Source organism: Zonotrichia leucophrys, chromosome 1, assembly GCF_028769735.1.
Source record: "Zonotrichia leucophrys gambelii isolate GWCS_2022_RI chromosome 1, RI_Zleu_2.0, whole genome shotgun sequence".
Taxonomy (NCBI): Eukaryota; Metazoa; Chordata; class Aves; order Passeriformes; family Passerellidae; genus Zonotrichia; species Zonotrichia leucophrys.
In genome coordinates, this window is record NC_088169.1 from 8,311,783 (window position 1) to 8,329,440 (window position 17,658).

Genomic DNA, 17,658 nt, shown 5'->3' on the forward strand with positions numbered 1-17,658 from the left:
TCAAAAAGCATTCAAAATATTCCTAAAGAAGTTGAAGAAAGGTTCAAGGTAAAGCTCACCGTAAGAAGTTCAGTCGCTCCTGCACCTCCTGCACGTGGCTGTAGCGGCTTCCTGGTCTCACAGTCTGAGGATCATACTCACCATGCTCTGCAAATAAAACATTTCATTAGACAACACACCCAGAAAAGTGATGCTGGCTCCAGAAGACAGGAGGTGTTTGAAGACTTGGTACTCTGAATATAATCCAAGGCCAGAACATTTTCAGTGAGGCGTGTGAAAAGAGTTTTCAGCAGCCAGCCCCCAGTTAATGCTTCTCCTATGCTAAACACAGGCAAAGACCCCTGAGGTCTATAATCAAATCAACAATTATGTGCTCATTGTTCAGAAGAGTGAAAGTGCTACAGAACAATTATGACCTTGCACTCTACTTATTCATATAATTTTTTCCTATTTTCAAGTAGTCAGTTTGAAGTCAGAAGTCAGTTGAAAATAGAAATATACCAAGCATATAACTCAATTATCCAGTGCTTTTTTCCTGAGGATGCTTTAGTTTTGTTAAACAGCATCTTGTCCAAAATTTCATTTCTCTATTTTCAGGCTTTTTCCACTTGAGAGGAAATCATTACTCCATTTCTTTACCACCTTCATACACAGCTATGCACACAACATCACTCAGAGGAATAAAGTATAAGACAACTTTATTTACTGCAAGTTTCCAAACATAAACCCCAAATGCTTGTAATACTGACAAGCTTGAAACAGAAGACTTCTTTTGAAAGTAAGGTATGAAGTCAAATTTTTACCTGTATTTGTCAAGGTTCATAGTAATATTTTCTTAACAAAGCAATTTTGTTCACAGGTGTGGTTTTGTTTGGTGGTTGGCTGTTGTTTAGATTTTTTAAATTAAAGAGATACGATCTAGATCTGCACTTGCATTACCTTCATCTGCATCAGCAGTATTTTATAATGACACATTCATTATGACAGCTCCATTATAAACTAATTAATGCTTTATTTTTTTATTTGCAAGGATGTACAGATTGCCTTTAACTAAGGTGACCCAGCCATGGCAGACCATCTCATGACAACATCAAGACTAACACTAAAATCTATCTTCAGAGCTGAAAATTAGTATCTCTTATTACATCAGGCAGGGGCAAAAATAAGTACATCAGTGCTTCAAAATAAAGAGAAAAATAATTGTCATAAATACTCCTCTCTATATCCAAGTGTAAAAGCTACACTACCTTAAATATTGAGTGGCAGGGGAAGCAGAATGTCTGCAAAACTGAAGATATTATGTTCATCAGAAATCCTTAAAAATTAAATCATAACTTCCATGAAATTACTATAAAAGAGCAATCAGCAAAATGAGAAATGTGAAAAAAATAAATCTGAAGAAATAATATAAAAGTATGCAAACAAAAATTATTTAAGAATTAGAAGTAGAAAACCAGTAAAATATCCTGTGTCTCCAGCAGAAAATAAATCAGGGTAGATAACCATATTGCAGAGAAATTAAAATAGATTACATGAAGTGTTGGATGTTGAGGGTGGGTTTTTTGTTTGATTTTCATTTGTTGAGGGGGAGGTGGTGGTGTTGGTTTATTTTCACTGTGGGAACTACCTGGGCTTTTTCTTCCTGGCTAAAGTTTAATTCACAGACACAACATCAATAGAGGCAATGACAAGAGAACTCAAATCCAGCCAGCTGCAGACAGAGAGTGCAGATGTACTTCAGAATTCTGAAAAACTCTGAACTATAAAAAAATTCTACTTAACTAAATATTTTCTGTATCACATTCTTTCTACATCTCCCAGATTTATTTTCCACTCTGTACATCCCACAGCAAGTCAAAGTGTAATCTCCTTAGAAATTCCTCTTATACACTGGAGCAGAAAACAGCTGGTTGAAAATTTATGTATAATTAGTGATAAACACACAGAAGATCATATGGTACCGTTTCTACAAAACCATTTCATTAACACTTTGGACTTTTTATTACTGCAGAAAAAGAGAGATAAAGGAGAATTGAAATTTTCAAAAGATCTTTGATACATCTTTGAAAAGATGAAACTGTGACCTCCTTCAGGACTACAAAATCCACGAGCAGTTGTCTCATCTCATGGAGGACTTTGCAGAGCTGAAGCAAAGGATGAGTTCAAGAGAAGGGAAAACCACAGAGCATGGAAAAAATTCAGAAATATAGATTAGGCTTCCCTTTAACCCTAAAAGGGCAAACATATTAAAGGGGAGTATCCCAGAAAACACTATGCATTAGTGAATAACAGACTAGAAACACTGCTTTCCATCACCAAACACAACTAGGGAAGACTTCAAGGAAAACAAACATATGACAAATTCAAAATGAGTTTTAAAATACCCAAATTACATAGTAATTGCAGTGTTAAGTGCCAAGAATATCTGTCAACAACTGGATTTTTTATTTCTACGGCATTTGTTTGACCTGTGCTGTTTGTATCTTTGCCTTGAATTTTCCCCCTCTGTCTCATTCACCTTCTCCAGCCAAGCTTAATTCTACAGCTTCCAGTTCTTTCTGATTTCACATGCATAATCTTCTTTCTTCCCCTTTCATTTATGTAGCCCCCTGGCATGTTTTCTCCCCCTCCATGAAGGCATGGAAGACAAACATCACAGCATTCTATGTTCTGCTCTATTTAGTATATAAAACTGAAAATTAAAGAGTTTTTGCACAGGAGCTGTGGATTACAGTCTGAGCCCAATATCTGGAACACGAGGAAGATCTCCTGGTTGCCCTTAATAACGTAATAAAGTGCCTAATAAAAAACCCCACACTATTATTCTTCTGCTTCTGTACTCTGATACAAATGAGTTCTGCAGCAGCTTCATCTCAAGAAAGAGCATTTTAATTGCTTGGTAATTAGATTAAATTTAAACCCTTTACACACTTGTAATTCCTATTGCATTGAAGATGTTTGTATCACTGCTTAACTGAGTCACTACAGCTGGGGAGGGAGGGGCAGGCCAATGTGGCTTTTGGGAAAGGAAAAGAATCATGCAAGTCATCAGCCTAATTCTTCTGCCCTCAACAATTTGATATGTAAACAGTATTTTCAACAACCTTTTGGCTTGAGAATTAAAAAATAAGATAAATTAAAAATAGTTCCCACACTAGTACTGAAAACAGACCAAATAATTTAGTATTACTTTAACATTATTACTGCAATGCTATCATTAGTTAAGGTACTTAAATTAAGGTAAACCCCTCCATGTATTCCTGAATGGAGAAATACAGTAGTAGTGTGTAGATTTAACTGAATGTTATTCTCACTGGCCTACACCTTGCTGAAGTGACCATCTTCACAGAGCACCATTATTTACACAAGTCTATTTATGTATGTATTTTGGATATCTCTTATATGAAATACAGATATAAATATATATATGCACAAATACACAAACACCCCCACATACATACATACATACACACACACACATACATATATATATATATATATGTGTATATATTTAATACTCCAAAACACGTGAATTCCAGAAAGGCCACTTTCCTGTGCACTGGTAGCTACAAGCTCTCCCATGTGCAAATATCCTGTCCTCCCTGAATGACCTACATTGAATCCCTGCAGAACATCCTGTGTTATTTCTGAGATGCAACAGAAAGGCTGCCAGGCTGATATGAGGCCAGGGCAGAACAGTCCTTGGTTCCAGTCAGTAAAGCCAGTGGTGGGGAAGGAGGAGTGTAAATCTCCTCCTTTCACTTTTGTTGTAATTTCATATTTCAAGAACTGTGATCCAGTGTAACAAGTTTCCTGGCCCACCATTCTCCCTCACTTCCATGCTTCCACCTCATTAGCTAAAAGTTAATGCAGAGTAAGAGGGTAAATTCACCAGCAAAGAGCTGGATGTAGCCTAAAATACAAAAATACTGACACAATGTGCTGCCCAAGTGCTGCTAATAACAAACACAGTGAGAGAGCCTGAACAGACGTAGGAGTTACACAGGAAAAATAAATGGTATCCCTGTGGTTTGAAGTCCTTCTCCCTGACAAATTCCAAATATTGGCTGCAAATTGAGGTGATTAAAAAACTTGTCAAAGGAGCCTTCAAAATTCAAAACTAGAAGTTTACTACTAGAACCTTCCACAAAAAAACTAATCTAGCCTAAGTAGGGCAAGATGATTTTTATCAATCCACACACAAACAATGGCTGCCACATTCTCATATTCTGCTGTAAAACACACATTTTCAATTATAAAAAAGAAAAAAATTAGTATTTAAGCTTTTCTTACCCAGTCACCACAAAGGCTATTAACCCCACAGATGCTTGAAAATTAAACAAATAAACTTAATAATTATTTTATTACGGGAATTTAATTTTAACTCTATTTTCAGCTGGAGTTCTCCTATACCCCACAAAGCAACTTTGATGTTCAAACTCACCTTTAGCATACTGCCTCATGCTTTCCATATAGGCAGAGAGGTTTTCTGCAACCAGTGTGACGAGGGCGTGATTGTGCTGAAGTTGATTGATTAAGTCATGTCGGTAAAACACGTGGGGACTTCTCTGAGTTTGACTGAAATTAAAATACAAGTGTTAGAGGAAAGAAGCTTTGCACCAAATAGTTAAAAAATCAATTTGAGAGACATATCTTTGATGCAAGATCCAAATTTTCCTACAATATCTCAAACAGAACACAGATTAAGTTTCTGACAATATTTTTCTATCTTCTGATATATCAACAGTTCTTAGGAGTTACTAGAGCAGGTAATTTATGAGGATTTTATGGTTACAAAATGTATGGAAAACATCAGAGCAATGGGAGCAGCTCAGTGTGCTGGAGGGAGAATACCTGCAGCAAGACAGAAGATAAATAAACACCTGCCCAAAATGCACAGCAGACCTTCAACTACAGTATAACTACAATATGCATGACCCTGGTTTATCCCACAGCCATCTGATATTCTTTTCTACATTTAACATTAAAACACCAAGCAAAACTCATTAGCATAGTCAAAGTACACTAGCCAATAAGCAAACCAATTATTTCAATACTTAAAAAAACCCTAAAAATAGTATTGTTTTTTTCCTAACAATAACTATGTGGGAAAATGTTGGTACCAGCAAAAACACCTGAGCATATAACCTAAAAGCCCCTAGAAAAATTCAAGAAAGGAAATATCCCAAATAAATAATTAGATTGATATTTAAGTGTATTATAAAGACCTGACCAAAAATGCTTCTCTTAAACAACACTAGAAATATTCAGATGACAGAAGCAAAGTACAGAGCTTGTGTCCAAGACCCACATGCCATGAACTATCAGATTCTAGAGCCTGAGGACTCATCACCTCTGCAGAACACTCTCCAATTTCTCAACTGCTGCAGCTGTAGATCAGAGCACTGATCTTGGCTGCATAAACCAGAACGGCTCTTCCACAGCAAAGAGAGAAAAAAAGAAAACAAGTGGGTGGCAGGGGGAAGAGCAGCATTTCTCACAGCCACTCAGCTGATCCCATAGCCTGCCCTAAGAAACAAAGATCTGATTTCCAACCTGTTCTCCTCTCTTTCAACACTTAAACAAGCAGACTCAGAATGAGCTGAGTGGATGCCAGGTAGGAATTCCCACCCTTCCTGGGAAAGAGGGTGCCCATACCACATGGCCCACAGCACCCACAGCACTTCCACACTTCAGAGAACAGTGGGGAAGGCAAGAAATCCCAGCTCCAGCATCAGCTGACAGAGATCTCTGCAGCTGATAACCACATTTCACTGTAGATGCAACAGCACAGATAAACTGATTCATTGGCCAAAGATCAAGGTCCATCTGGGTTTAAAAGACAGAACCACCAACACCCTGCCAGTAATTTTGTTATCTGCAACCAACAGACTTTGGGCTGCTAAGCACTGTGGTTTTCAGAAGATTAAATTTCATAACATGCAAAATTTTCTAAAATAGTTTGAAAAACACTCAAATACCCAGACATTTCTCAGACAGAAAACAAAATGGATGGAAGCATGAAAAAGGAAAACATGCAGGACTTCATAGATTCAAAACATTCTCTGTTTTCACTTTAAGAAACTTTCTAATTATGTTTCATTCCATCTCCACCAACCTCCTTATGAGAATAAAGCAGCAGCAAATCCAGCAAAAGGCTGGAAGTTTATTTTAGTGGTTACCCAAGATGTTACCTCTAGACAGGGAACTGTATTCACAAAGGGTAACACAAAAGAGGAACACTGATTATTTGGGAAATACATATGATCAAACAACTAAAGGAACAAACAGAACCAAGATGGGATGTTTTGTGGAATCAAAGATATTAGAGCGTGTATTTATATTCATAATATTATGCATTTGTATCAATCTCACACAGTACAGCTAAACCAAAGCTTTATCAGCACAAGACTACAATGTTCTGTGTTAGGTATTTTTTATTTCTCTCCTTTCTCAGCCACATGCACAAAGAGTACATTTGCACACGGATCCATCTTGGTTAGCAATGACTTTGAAAAGCTGAATGATTGAAATAACTAGAATTATGTGCTCTGAGTTTTAACAGTGATTGTGAGCAACACTTCCAACATTATTTTGATCCACTGCTAGGATGGACTCAAAGGCAAAATGACTGTGTTTAGGCACAGGAAAAAGCTGATTGACAAGAGCTTCTGGAATATTTTCTAGCATTAAGACAAAGTCTACATGCAACTAAAATTTTCCTTATGCATCTAAGATTAGACTAATATGACATTGTCCCTGGGACACAATAATTTAACCTTTAATATTATTACACATTAGTTACTAGACATTCATTAATGAGCAATAACTGAGGAGCTTGAAAAACTGAAGTTAACAGCAGAACTCGTATTTTCATTGTGTTATACTCAATGGATACCAAAAATCAATGTGTAAAAAGAAAAAATAACATTTTTAAAGAGATAACAAAGTATTTTGGATTATGAGAAAGGACATAGCTAGAATGCTTATTTGTTAGAAAAATACTGGCAAACTGGCAAAGGCAAAATTCCAAACAATTTAAATGGAATAAAAAGAATTATTTATCTGCACATATAACTCACCCAATATAATACTACATATGTAACTCCGCTTTTGAAGATGACAGTTGTGCCAACTGAACAAATGCTATGTACCATTAAAAGAGTGCAGATTATTCAGATGAAAAATCCAAATTGCAGCAAGCAATTCCCACAAATTCTTCTACTTAGGGTAAAAAGTGACTTGAAGCATCATTGTTGCCCTAGCACTCTGAGACCACTGAACTCTCACTGTTGAGTGAATTCTCCTGGGCAAATAAGTTAAGAGATTGGTCTTCTACTGCTCAGGTAGATACAGCTCAACCTTAAGCATTTGATATTGGACTACAGGAGGCTCTACCACCCAACACAGAGAGAATTATGATGATTATTTGTAAAGGTCAATATTATGAGTAATAAAGGTGACTGTTCCTAAGTATTAATGAGCATCATTGCACCCATAAGAGTCCTTGCACTTACATAAATATTATTTTCTGTTGCAATTCTGGTTAAGCTGAACTTCCTGACACATGTAGCACTTCATTGTGATCAGGGAGCTAAATTTTGAAACAGCAATTGTATAACCAATTCATCACTTTGTTCAACTGCATGAATAACTAGCAACAATTAAAACCTCCCCCTCAAAAGAATTTCTACAGTGCCAATGGCATAAGATAATTTATACAGATTTTTGCCAAGAATCAGCAGCACTTCCTGATCTGGACTGAACTTTCCATTGCCAGTGCCAGTCAGCTGACCCATCTCAAAAGAGTAGCATAAAGAACATGTGCTCTATGTTTTTGAGGTAGTTGTCACAAACACATTTGGACTTCTATTCACTCCAAATTCTAGAAGGATGTTAAAGTCAAATAAGGGAAGCTGTTAGGAAGAGGTATTGTATGCATGCATTACAGTTTCCAAACTCTATCAATATTAAGAGTTAGGAGAAAACTCAGAGGACTGGAAAGTCAATGATTATTTCAAAACTGTGTTTGCAAATTTCCCACAACCTGGGCAGTAACACCACCTGACTAAAACAACTCCCTCAACAGGATCTTGCTAACAAAGCATTTTAAGTTCCTTGATTGAATCTTTTAATTGCAAGTTCACTTTCCTGGCATATTTATTTTCAAATTCAGCATAAAAATAAGGTGCTATTACATACTGCAATGCAGACTGCCTGGAAATCTGAGGAAGACATGGTCAGATTAAAAAAAAAAAAAAAAAAAAGAGGAGAGACATTCAAACCATTTAATTGTACACAGACCATAGAAAACCTACACCTCCACAATCAAAAAAAGTTTAGTTCCTCCCAAGATTACTTTGAAACAGAAACCTAAATCAGTGCCTTGAATGCTTGAAGTGCCTCAGTAATTAATTACTTAAAGCAAATATCTCTGTTAAGGCACTGTGCTAAAAGTATTCAACTTGAATAAGCAGGTAGCTTGGTTTGCCTGGATCTTACAGCACAAAAAAGGTCAAGGATGCCACAACACAGAAAACAGACTTTTCTGCTAATTGACAGGTAACTGGGACTTTTTTGGATAAACTTCAAACAATCATTAATGAAAAACTGCAAGGAATTAAAATATACTGAAAATTTGAGAAGTATGCTGCAAACCAAATGAATATATAAAACTCCAGAAGCCAGGAACGCAACATTATCACAGCTCCTGAAAATGCTATCAGTAAGAAGAGAGTGTTGTGCAAACTGCAGCTTATTTTCCTCAGCTTTCCCTGATTTGATCCTTTTTGTCAGCTGACTGTAATAGCAACATTGACTTGAATACTTTATCTGCTTACAAGAATTAAAACAAAGCAATTGTGCAGCACTGATAAGCCAACAATGTTTTTCAGGAGTATGTAAAAATTCTGATGTGAATACGAATACTCTTAGGGGCTCAGTCTTTTTTACTGAGAAGACATTACAAATAATTAAAATAATCATGTATACTTCAACAAGTTCAAACTGATAATGGCTTCTCATTACTTCTTCCTTTCAGAAACAAACATCAAATCAACCCCCAACAAAATAAACAAACAAACCCCCTCACCCCAATAAAATAAATTTCTAATTTCTAATTTATTTCTAATCTATTCCATTTAGGAGAGAAAATCAGTAGAGAATTTCAGCCAGACCAGAAAGCTACCTTTGATTTTAAGCATTTGAACTAGATGACCTGCAAGAATTTATTATCAAAGATCAAGGATGGGTAGCTATGTTTGTGTATGTAGGTGTGTGCATGCAGCCACATAGGCACATAAAACATATTTATGCTTTGTAAGCTAATTCCATTGTTAGGCAGGAAACTCTATTAATAACAGTAAAAGAAATCCAGATTTTCCACTAGACTACAATAAAAATTATTAAAAACATGTATGAAGAAGCAGTTAATGCTCTCTTACCAAACTTAGGTGTCTGATTTTTTAGACACTATTTATACACACTAGAACAAACTCAAGACTAAATGAGCCTTGCTTGGTCTTATCCTATGCAAGCTGTTACAGCTCCAGAGCTCAGTCCCCAAGGGGACTGGGTGCTAGAAGCCAGCTCGCTCTCAGACCAAGGCCGCGGGTTAGCCCCTAGCAAGCAGGGAGATATTCAGCTCTTAGTGATTAGGCAGCTCTTGTGATTTCAGCTTTGCTTGCTAGGTAGCTTTTCCCTTGGCCTAAGGCTCCAGCAGACGGTAGAGAGAGGAGAAGCAGAAGACACTGGCTGTTCCACGAGTATGGCTTTATTGTAGGGGTCCGTGAAGGGTCTCAGCTCTTCTTCTTCCGAGTTAGTAGGGGTACAGTATGCTACTTTTATACCCTTGGCCTGGATCCAATCCTGACCAATGGCAAAGGTGTTAGAGTGACCATAAGTGACCAATGGTAGGGTTTAACACAATATTGCCTTACATGGCTATAGGGATAAGGTACAAGGCGGATGTCCCTGGAGACAGGAAACTTCTTTGCCGCTGTGTCAGCATTCTATTCTCCAAGGGGCCCTGGCTAAACCTGAGGGGTTTACTACACAAGACCATTTTCCAACACAGGTTATGGTTTTACCTAGTTTCCAGACCTCTTGCAAAAAAAAAAAAAAAATTCCAACTCATCCAACCTTTAACAGACAAAATTTTCTCTGAACTCCATTCTTACCTCAAGTTCTGTGGTGCTTCACCAAACAAACTGCAAATTTCTCTAATTTGTTTCAGGGCAGGAATGACCCATTTGTCATTTGTGCGAAGCTCTTCTATAAAGCGATCTATCCACTGGATCTTCTGTGTGTCTCGATCCTTAAAGAACAGCAGTTTATCATCAGAATCAAGCATATTGCACAACTGTCCCAATTCCCTTTCTTTGTGTCCAATATGGAGCACTCAAAGTCAAATACTGGATCACCTGAGTTTTGAAGCATGAAAGCACAACAGCAGTGTCTGAGCAGCACTACAGTGTGTTACAAACTCCCTGCACTCAAGCACTACTTATTTAACAAGTGTTTAAATGATTTCCTTTCTTCCTCCATTTATTTCTACTCACTGTCATAAAACAATGAGAAACTGTTTCTTAACAAGATGAATAATGGATTCATTTCACAACTAATTACTACTCTGACAGACTTTCACAGAAGTTTGGGGAGGGAAGGAGAGTGTATAATAGTATAAAAAGGATCTTGCTAGGTCCTTTATAATATACAGGACAGATAAGGACTTACTGGCACAAAGAAACCTCAACAAAACCCACTGAAACAAATTAGCATGAAGTTTGGGAAATAGCAAAGGGGTGGGGGGGGTTGGTTTTCCTTCCTCCCTCTTTATTTTGGTAGGGTTCTTTTCCAGTTCTTCAAGTGTGCTAATCATAGTACGTCACCAATTGCAACAAGAGAGGCAAACTGATGCATTACACTCTGTCGCTGCCGTTAAAGCACCAATGGTGTTGATTAAAATATGTCCTGTAGCATTTTAAAAGTACTAGGATGTTGATAGAACCATACAAATTTATGTAAATAACACTTCTGTGAAATTACCAAATAGCTTGGATTTTTTGTGGGGAATGGAAGGAAACTCAGAGACTGATTTGATACTGGTTTACTCACCTGTGAACAGCTGTAATCTAAGATTTTTATATGGGCACTGAGAGCCTGGTCCATGATATCAACCGGCACATCATCACTGTGAGCCAAATTCCACAAAAGGTTCAGCACTTTGTGTGCCATCACTCCATCCTTGTCATCCTCTGCAAGGCGACGAATTAACTCCAGCAGCTTCTCACGCTGTTTCTTGCTGGCATTTGTCCAACTTGCCTAAGGCAGGATTTAAAAAAATATTATAAAGTCTTTTTTTAAAAATTCCACACATAACCAGCACTGTTAACAATCAATGCAACAATAAAGTGATGCAACTACATAAAGAACTTTCCCATTAATTCCTGTCATTAATAATGAATAGCAAATTAGAGCAATACATAAGCCAGACACAACTGAAGAGCTCTTCCCTTCAGTATTATATTTACATCTACAGCATATTCACCCTGAAGCTTAAAAAGAGAGGGCTCTTTATTCAAACATCACAGATGTGTTTGTAAAAGTTAACATTACCATTGACAACTGCACCAACAATCAGAGTGGGCTCTGATTGTTTTAAATGCCTTCACAAAAGTGCTTACACTTAAAAGATTTCTTAAATAACTTATAATCACTACATAAGTAAAACTTTAGTATCATTCATGCCTCTGAATCAGACTGAAACACATGGCCCCTGCATTCCATTAACCTTCTCCTGAATAAGTTTTCACTATGCCATCACTTCAAATCCATCTCTCAAGGTCAGACACAACAGTTTACACACAGCACTTCTGAGCACTGGGTGAAGTAGCTGAACATTAGACCCACATTCACCAAACTACAGGACCACACTAAACAAAGCACAAATTGCATGTAAGCCAAAATATGACTATAATGCATTTATCTAAAAAGAGAAAACAGAGTCTACAAAGCTGGCTTGCATTTTCAAGCAGATCATGTCCAGAAAGTGAAACAGTAAAACAAGCCAGAGAGCACCACTACTGGAAGCTGCAAATAAAAGCCAGTGAATAACATAAACTTTCAGAAACAAGTTGTTTTGTCATTTCAAACAAATCACTGTGTGTTTATAAACATTCAACTTTATCTTCCTGAGACTGTTTCATTTTGTATGTAAGCTAAATAGAGAAAAGTTATTACATGATAAAGAGGAAGTTGGGGGAGCAGGGAACGGAAGTCCTTGATCTCCTCTACTTAAAAGATCAAAAGTAGCACTGCCCAGTAAACCTGACAAAACCTACTCTAATGCCAGGAGAAAAAGATAATTTACTAAATCACCAACACTTCTTAATTTGGAACAAATGCAGAAAAGTATCTAAGACAAGTAACTTATTTTATTTGGAAAATTCTATATTCCTCGGATTGCTAAATTTAACTTTAATACTACAGGCTTCACAGACCTGCATTATCCTGAAGTGTTCAAACCAGAAAACAAAACTGTCTCCTAAACAAAAATAAGAGGTCTTTGTTTTAGACAGGAAGTAAACAGAAAATCTCACAAAGAGTGCTCATTAAAGAACAGCCTTTCTAGAATTAAATATTTCAAACTGTTGCTACACATTAAGAAGTGTTTTAACACACAGAAACTGAGCAAATCTTAAAAAAGAAGAAAAACAGTGAAAAAGCCACAAATTTACACACACCCTCAGAGCCCATTTCCTGAATACAGTCAAAACACAAAATTACCTTAAAACAATCAAACAGGTGATCAAGCTGTTCAGGAGAGAAATCCCAAGCTAATTTTGCAAGGAGATCATGTACATTTTTTACAATGGCTTCATGTTTTCCTGCCTGTCAGGAAGAAAAAAAAAGAATCCACCAACAATTCATATTAAGTCAAGCAGCAAGATATTCTACAGAATTTTTAAAAGGAAGACTTTTAGAGGTGGCCAGCAAGAAAAGCTGATGCTGTGGGAGCAGCAAACTGAATACTTCATTGGGAATTCACAATATTTAGATTTCCCTTTTAAGCGTAAGTATTTAAGTGTGCTTTGTATGTGTGCACACAAGTATTTATTTAGACCATAAATACTGCAGCATGAAAATATTTATTTTTTTTGTTCCTGCTACAAAATCAAACTGGGACAGAGGACAGTAAAATATAAAAGGGTATTTTAACTTAAAAACTGGTATTTTTATGTTGCTTTGTGTGGGTTTTTATGGTTTGGGGTTTTTTTAATAATGAATTACTCAAAATCGACTTCTGAATTTCACTGAGGTATTTTAAGGTGCAAACCAATTTTTAGTATTTCACCAGTTTCTCAGGCTGAAGTACCTCCTTTGTGTTAGTGGATTCACAGACAACTAAAGCTTTCTATTACAAACAATTCGTTACCAGACAATGTTTTAAAGTCCAGCAGCTTTTAAAGTTACAAATCCAGCAATGAAACAACTAAGGACAAGATGCTGAGCTTTATACTAGACACAGTTTTAACTGAGAGTGTGGTGTACATCACAATTTTGACATTTAAGGAGGAAGACAATGAGGACAAAAAAAATTAGTTCCATTTAACTCCAAGCATGAAGAAAATTTTCTGCCCAGGCTGGAAAACACATCCTGTACTTCACATCTGCAGTTAAAACCAACAAATGTGGACTATGAGAATCAATAGCTGATCTACTGTAGAAATTTTTGTTGTGAGAAATAAAAAATGCAAACCAAATACCTAGAATACACATTCTGATGTAATTAATCTTGTACACTATTAAAAATACATGTATAAGCACTTTTGAAATTCAATTCCTACTAAAAGCTTTCATCAGTAATTTAAAACCAAAACTAAAAACCAAACCCAGACTAACAGCTTTGTTCCATGCTGTGTCTTAAATTCTTTATAAGGTGTCATAAATTTTTGTTTTACAAAAAGCCATTTTAAGCAGTAATGTTTGTTTTCACATTATGGGTCAGATTACAAGAGGGGGAATTACTAAAACCATAATTCCACTTGACTTTGGAAAACATAATGTAATTTTTTTCCTCCTACGATTTCCTGGATAGAAAGAAAAACTGAGTGCATGCAAGGCAGAAAGAGCATCTATAATACAGAAATATGGCCAGCTCCTGGGGGGAGCAAGAATAGAGGAGGTAAAAACCCTGATCTGGGAGGTTTTTAACAGAAGCTGTGAAGCACTGAAGGGTCTGGGGAAGCAAAACCAGACAGTGGGAACCTGGTGTGTGACCAGCCAGCTTGCTGCACAGGAACAGGGAAACGCCTGTGAAGTTCCAGTTAAACACTCCAGAACACAAGTCATGAGACCTCAGCCTCTGCCACTCTGTACTTTGTACAGCTGGATCTTCCCCTGCCACTTAATGCCTGCATTTAGAAACTTAAAACATTATTCCTTTAATCAAATGCACTCCTATATTGTGAGCACTGCCTTTGTAAGACATGAAAACACTTCAATAAAATTAAAACTTAGGTTGCCTTTGAAAGGCAAAAGCAGCATAATTGCATTACTTTTAGTAATACTAAAGTGTCTCAGGTGCAGGCTGAGCTCTAAAGCCAGGCAGCAACACAAGTGCTTGAGCCTGAAAGCAAAACCCCCCCACTGCTGCACTGAGGCCAAGCTAAAATAGCTTGTTATATAAAGCTACACAGTAAATCAACTCCTCACTACTGAATTTCATGCCCCAGCTGCTCTCAGGAGCAGTCATTTAATAAGAACTTCTAAAAACTACTATACACAGGGAGTAGTGAAGTAGATGAAAATCATTCTGTATTAGCAAATTTTAGTATTCTTAATTTTTTAGTCCATTATAATCCCATGGCTAAAGCCACAGTGAAACCATCCACCTGAATAAGAGTTAACTTTCACACAAAAAAAGTACAGGGCAAAATTACAGCCAGAGCACTGCATAGTCACCTACTTGATAGCATAAGTGAGCAGAGCAAGCTGGGAATTTAAGGGCATGGAACATTCCTTCTGAAATTACTCCTAGTTTTTTTTTCCAAATAGTAAGGTGGACTATCCCCATTTTTTAGGAGTTGCACAATGTATTCACATTTTTCTGGAAGGGTAGAAAGTTTGACTGACACTAGCTTATCCACATGTCCTACTGGATAGCACTAGGAGCAACGTAATTGCTTGGAAGACTTTTTTCCCCAAATTTCAGATTTTTTCTCCTCTTATTAAAAGTGTGGCTCTAAAATAGATAAAAGAGGCCTACTAACAGCAAACTAACCTCTCAAAGTTTTGGGTTTTCTTTTTTCTCCACAGGTATCTTGTAGTGTGGAAAGATCTACAGACTGAAAGCTGAAAACTAAGAGTATGATCCCAGACCTTAATTCAAGTAATCTGTGTATTGCTCTGCTGCATGATGAAATTTCCTTAACAGGACTTTGGGATAATAAGAAAAGACTGTACTGAGCTTCAGCCTGTGCAGTTACTGCCATGCTAGAACTGAAGCCTGATGAAATTACTTGGAACACCAGAGATCTCCCCTACATCACCTGCAGTCCCAAGTGTTATAAATGTAACCTGAAATTAGGTCCATTTAAGCCAAACTGTTCTGGTCTCAGAACAGCATGAAGACATGTAAACTGTCTTACCAAAATAACCAAACTTGTCTTGGCCTTTGTCAGGTATAACCCTGCTGGCAAAGGAGTACCACAGAGCTGCTCACTCAGCTCTCCACCCCACAGCGCCATGGGGAAAGAGAGTGACAAGGGGGAAAGTGGGAACACTCAGAGTTAACACAGTTAGTACAGAAGCTGCTATGGAGAAATGGAACTCTGGCCCTGCCCAAACCAGCACAGCCCTCCCTCCCTGCCTTGGAAACCAGAATTAGCCTTCTCACACTTGAAGGACTGGCCTGAAGACTTTTTTGTACAATCAGAGTTTCACTACCCTTCATTTATGTTTCAATCATCTTTTTTAAAATTTTCTGTATACTTGATAATTCTCAATGATTTTGTCTCTCCAGCTGTCTAGTCTGTGTATTAGAATCATGCAGCCCACAGCTAGGGAAATCCATCTCCCCAGTCATGTAAGTAAAAAACATCAATATTGCAAAATTGGTAACTTTTCAAAAATCATTATTGCAACACAAGGAAAAGAAGTTGCAGCTAAATAACTTCTAGAACTGTCATCATTATAAGCCTTACTAATCACACTCTGCCCAGGAAAATCTTACACAACTGCATGGAACTCAGAGATTAGCAACACATATTTCTCCATGCATTTTAAAATACTAAGCTATTCTGTATCATGCCTCTGCTCAATGCTGAAGGTTTGTTAATACTTCAAAAGGATCATCTCTGCACCATGTTCTGAACTGTTCCCTCAGGCTTTATATATACCTGTGGCTGACCCCTTCCACTAGAGCCAATTCAGATGACAATTTTAAGCTCCAAGACCCCAAAAGCAAACACCATTTCACCTCACATTTTCTTTGGCTTTGTCTAACACAGAGCAGAAGCAGCCCAGGTTCTCTTCCCCACACAACACACAAGGAGATGCCTCCTGTGCAGCAGCAGACAAGCAGCTGAATTATTTACCTGTGCAGCCCAAATGTTGTCAAGATCCTGCAAAGTGAGAGCTTTCTCTTTGATGACAAACCGGAGAATTTTCTCAAGTTTTTCTACATATTGAGGTTGATGAAGACTATCTCTTAATACAATTGATAAAATGTTGTTCTGCTGGATCCATTCCTGAATATAAAAAGAAAGTAGTGCCATCTCAAATTATTCAGGTGCCATCATTAATATTTAAACTACTAAACAAAAATCCAACCTGTTACAGATTAAAAAAGATGCAGCACAACAGAAAGGCTTTCATCTTTTATTTCCTCTCTCTCAAAAAAAAAAAATCACCATTTAAAATAATCCAATATATTACTGGATTATTACTGGAAAATGTTCAAACAATTTCAGATATAAGAAGCCAATGTGAAGAAGAGTAGACCTAACTCTTCTATTCAAGCAACAAAATTTTTATTTTCCAATTCACAGTCACTAAGTATGAAAACCAAATTGTTTATGACATGTCTAACTCTACTGGTACACCTACAGCAGATCCCATAAAAAGGACTTCAGCAAGGACTGAAATATAAGAATGATTATTTAAGTACTGCCACTTTTAGGGTTTTTGAAATGTTTCTAATTGAACCAGAGGCAAATATTCAAGTCATATTTAAGGAGATGCAATTTTCTCAGTGGTGTCACTGACACAGTCAGACCATTTTGTTCCAAGTGAAGCAAAGCAAGATGTGCTCTGAGCACTGACAGAGAAAACAAACACCCACAGCATCACCACCTCCAACACTGTCCTTGATCAGACTTACAATATTCAAGCTGGTCTCATGAAATAATGAAATCTATTTTCAGTTAAAAACACAGGTCCTGTATGAGATGCCAAACTGTAGGAAATGTGTAAAAACAAAGAGACCTATTTCCTCCTATTGCTTTAAAAAGTCAAAACTGCAGTTATTTTTTCTTGTCAGATGTCCTTTTGTAGATTACAAACCTCACAACAGGTGGCGAGTCAGAAAGATGGGGCACAATGGTGTAAAAGAATCACTTAACACAGCTAGATTTCACAAAAATTGAGAGAAAATAG

At 37.1% G+C, this 17,658-nt stretch overlaps 1 protein-coding gene across 3 annotated transcripts in view; it reads right to left on the reverse strand.

Annotated features, from left to right (window-relative positions):
- USP9X (ubiquitin specific peptidase 9 X-linked) overlaps positions 1 to 17,658 on the reverse strand; it is a 102,780-nt gene that overhangs the window by 49,376 nt on the left and 35,746 nt on the right. For all 3 annotated transcript variants that reach the window (XM_064706546.1, XM_064706536.1, XM_064706528.1), the window contains exons 10-15: positions 16,599 to 16,751; positions 12,787 to 12,891; positions 11,116 to 11,322; positions 10,179 to 10,315; positions 4,445 to 4,578; positions 60 to 147 (exon numbers count right to left, since the gene is read on the reverse strand). In XM_064706546.1, the coding sequence (XP_064562616.1) occupies positions 60 to 147; positions 4,445 to 4,578; positions 10,179 to 10,315; positions 11,116 to 11,322; positions 12,787 to 12,891; positions 16,599 to 16,751 (824 nt within the window). The remainder of the gene's footprint in view (positions 1 to 59; positions 148 to 4,444; positions 4,579 to 10,178; positions 10,316 to 11,115; positions 11,323 to 12,786; positions 12,892 to 16,598; positions 16,752 to 17,658) is intronic.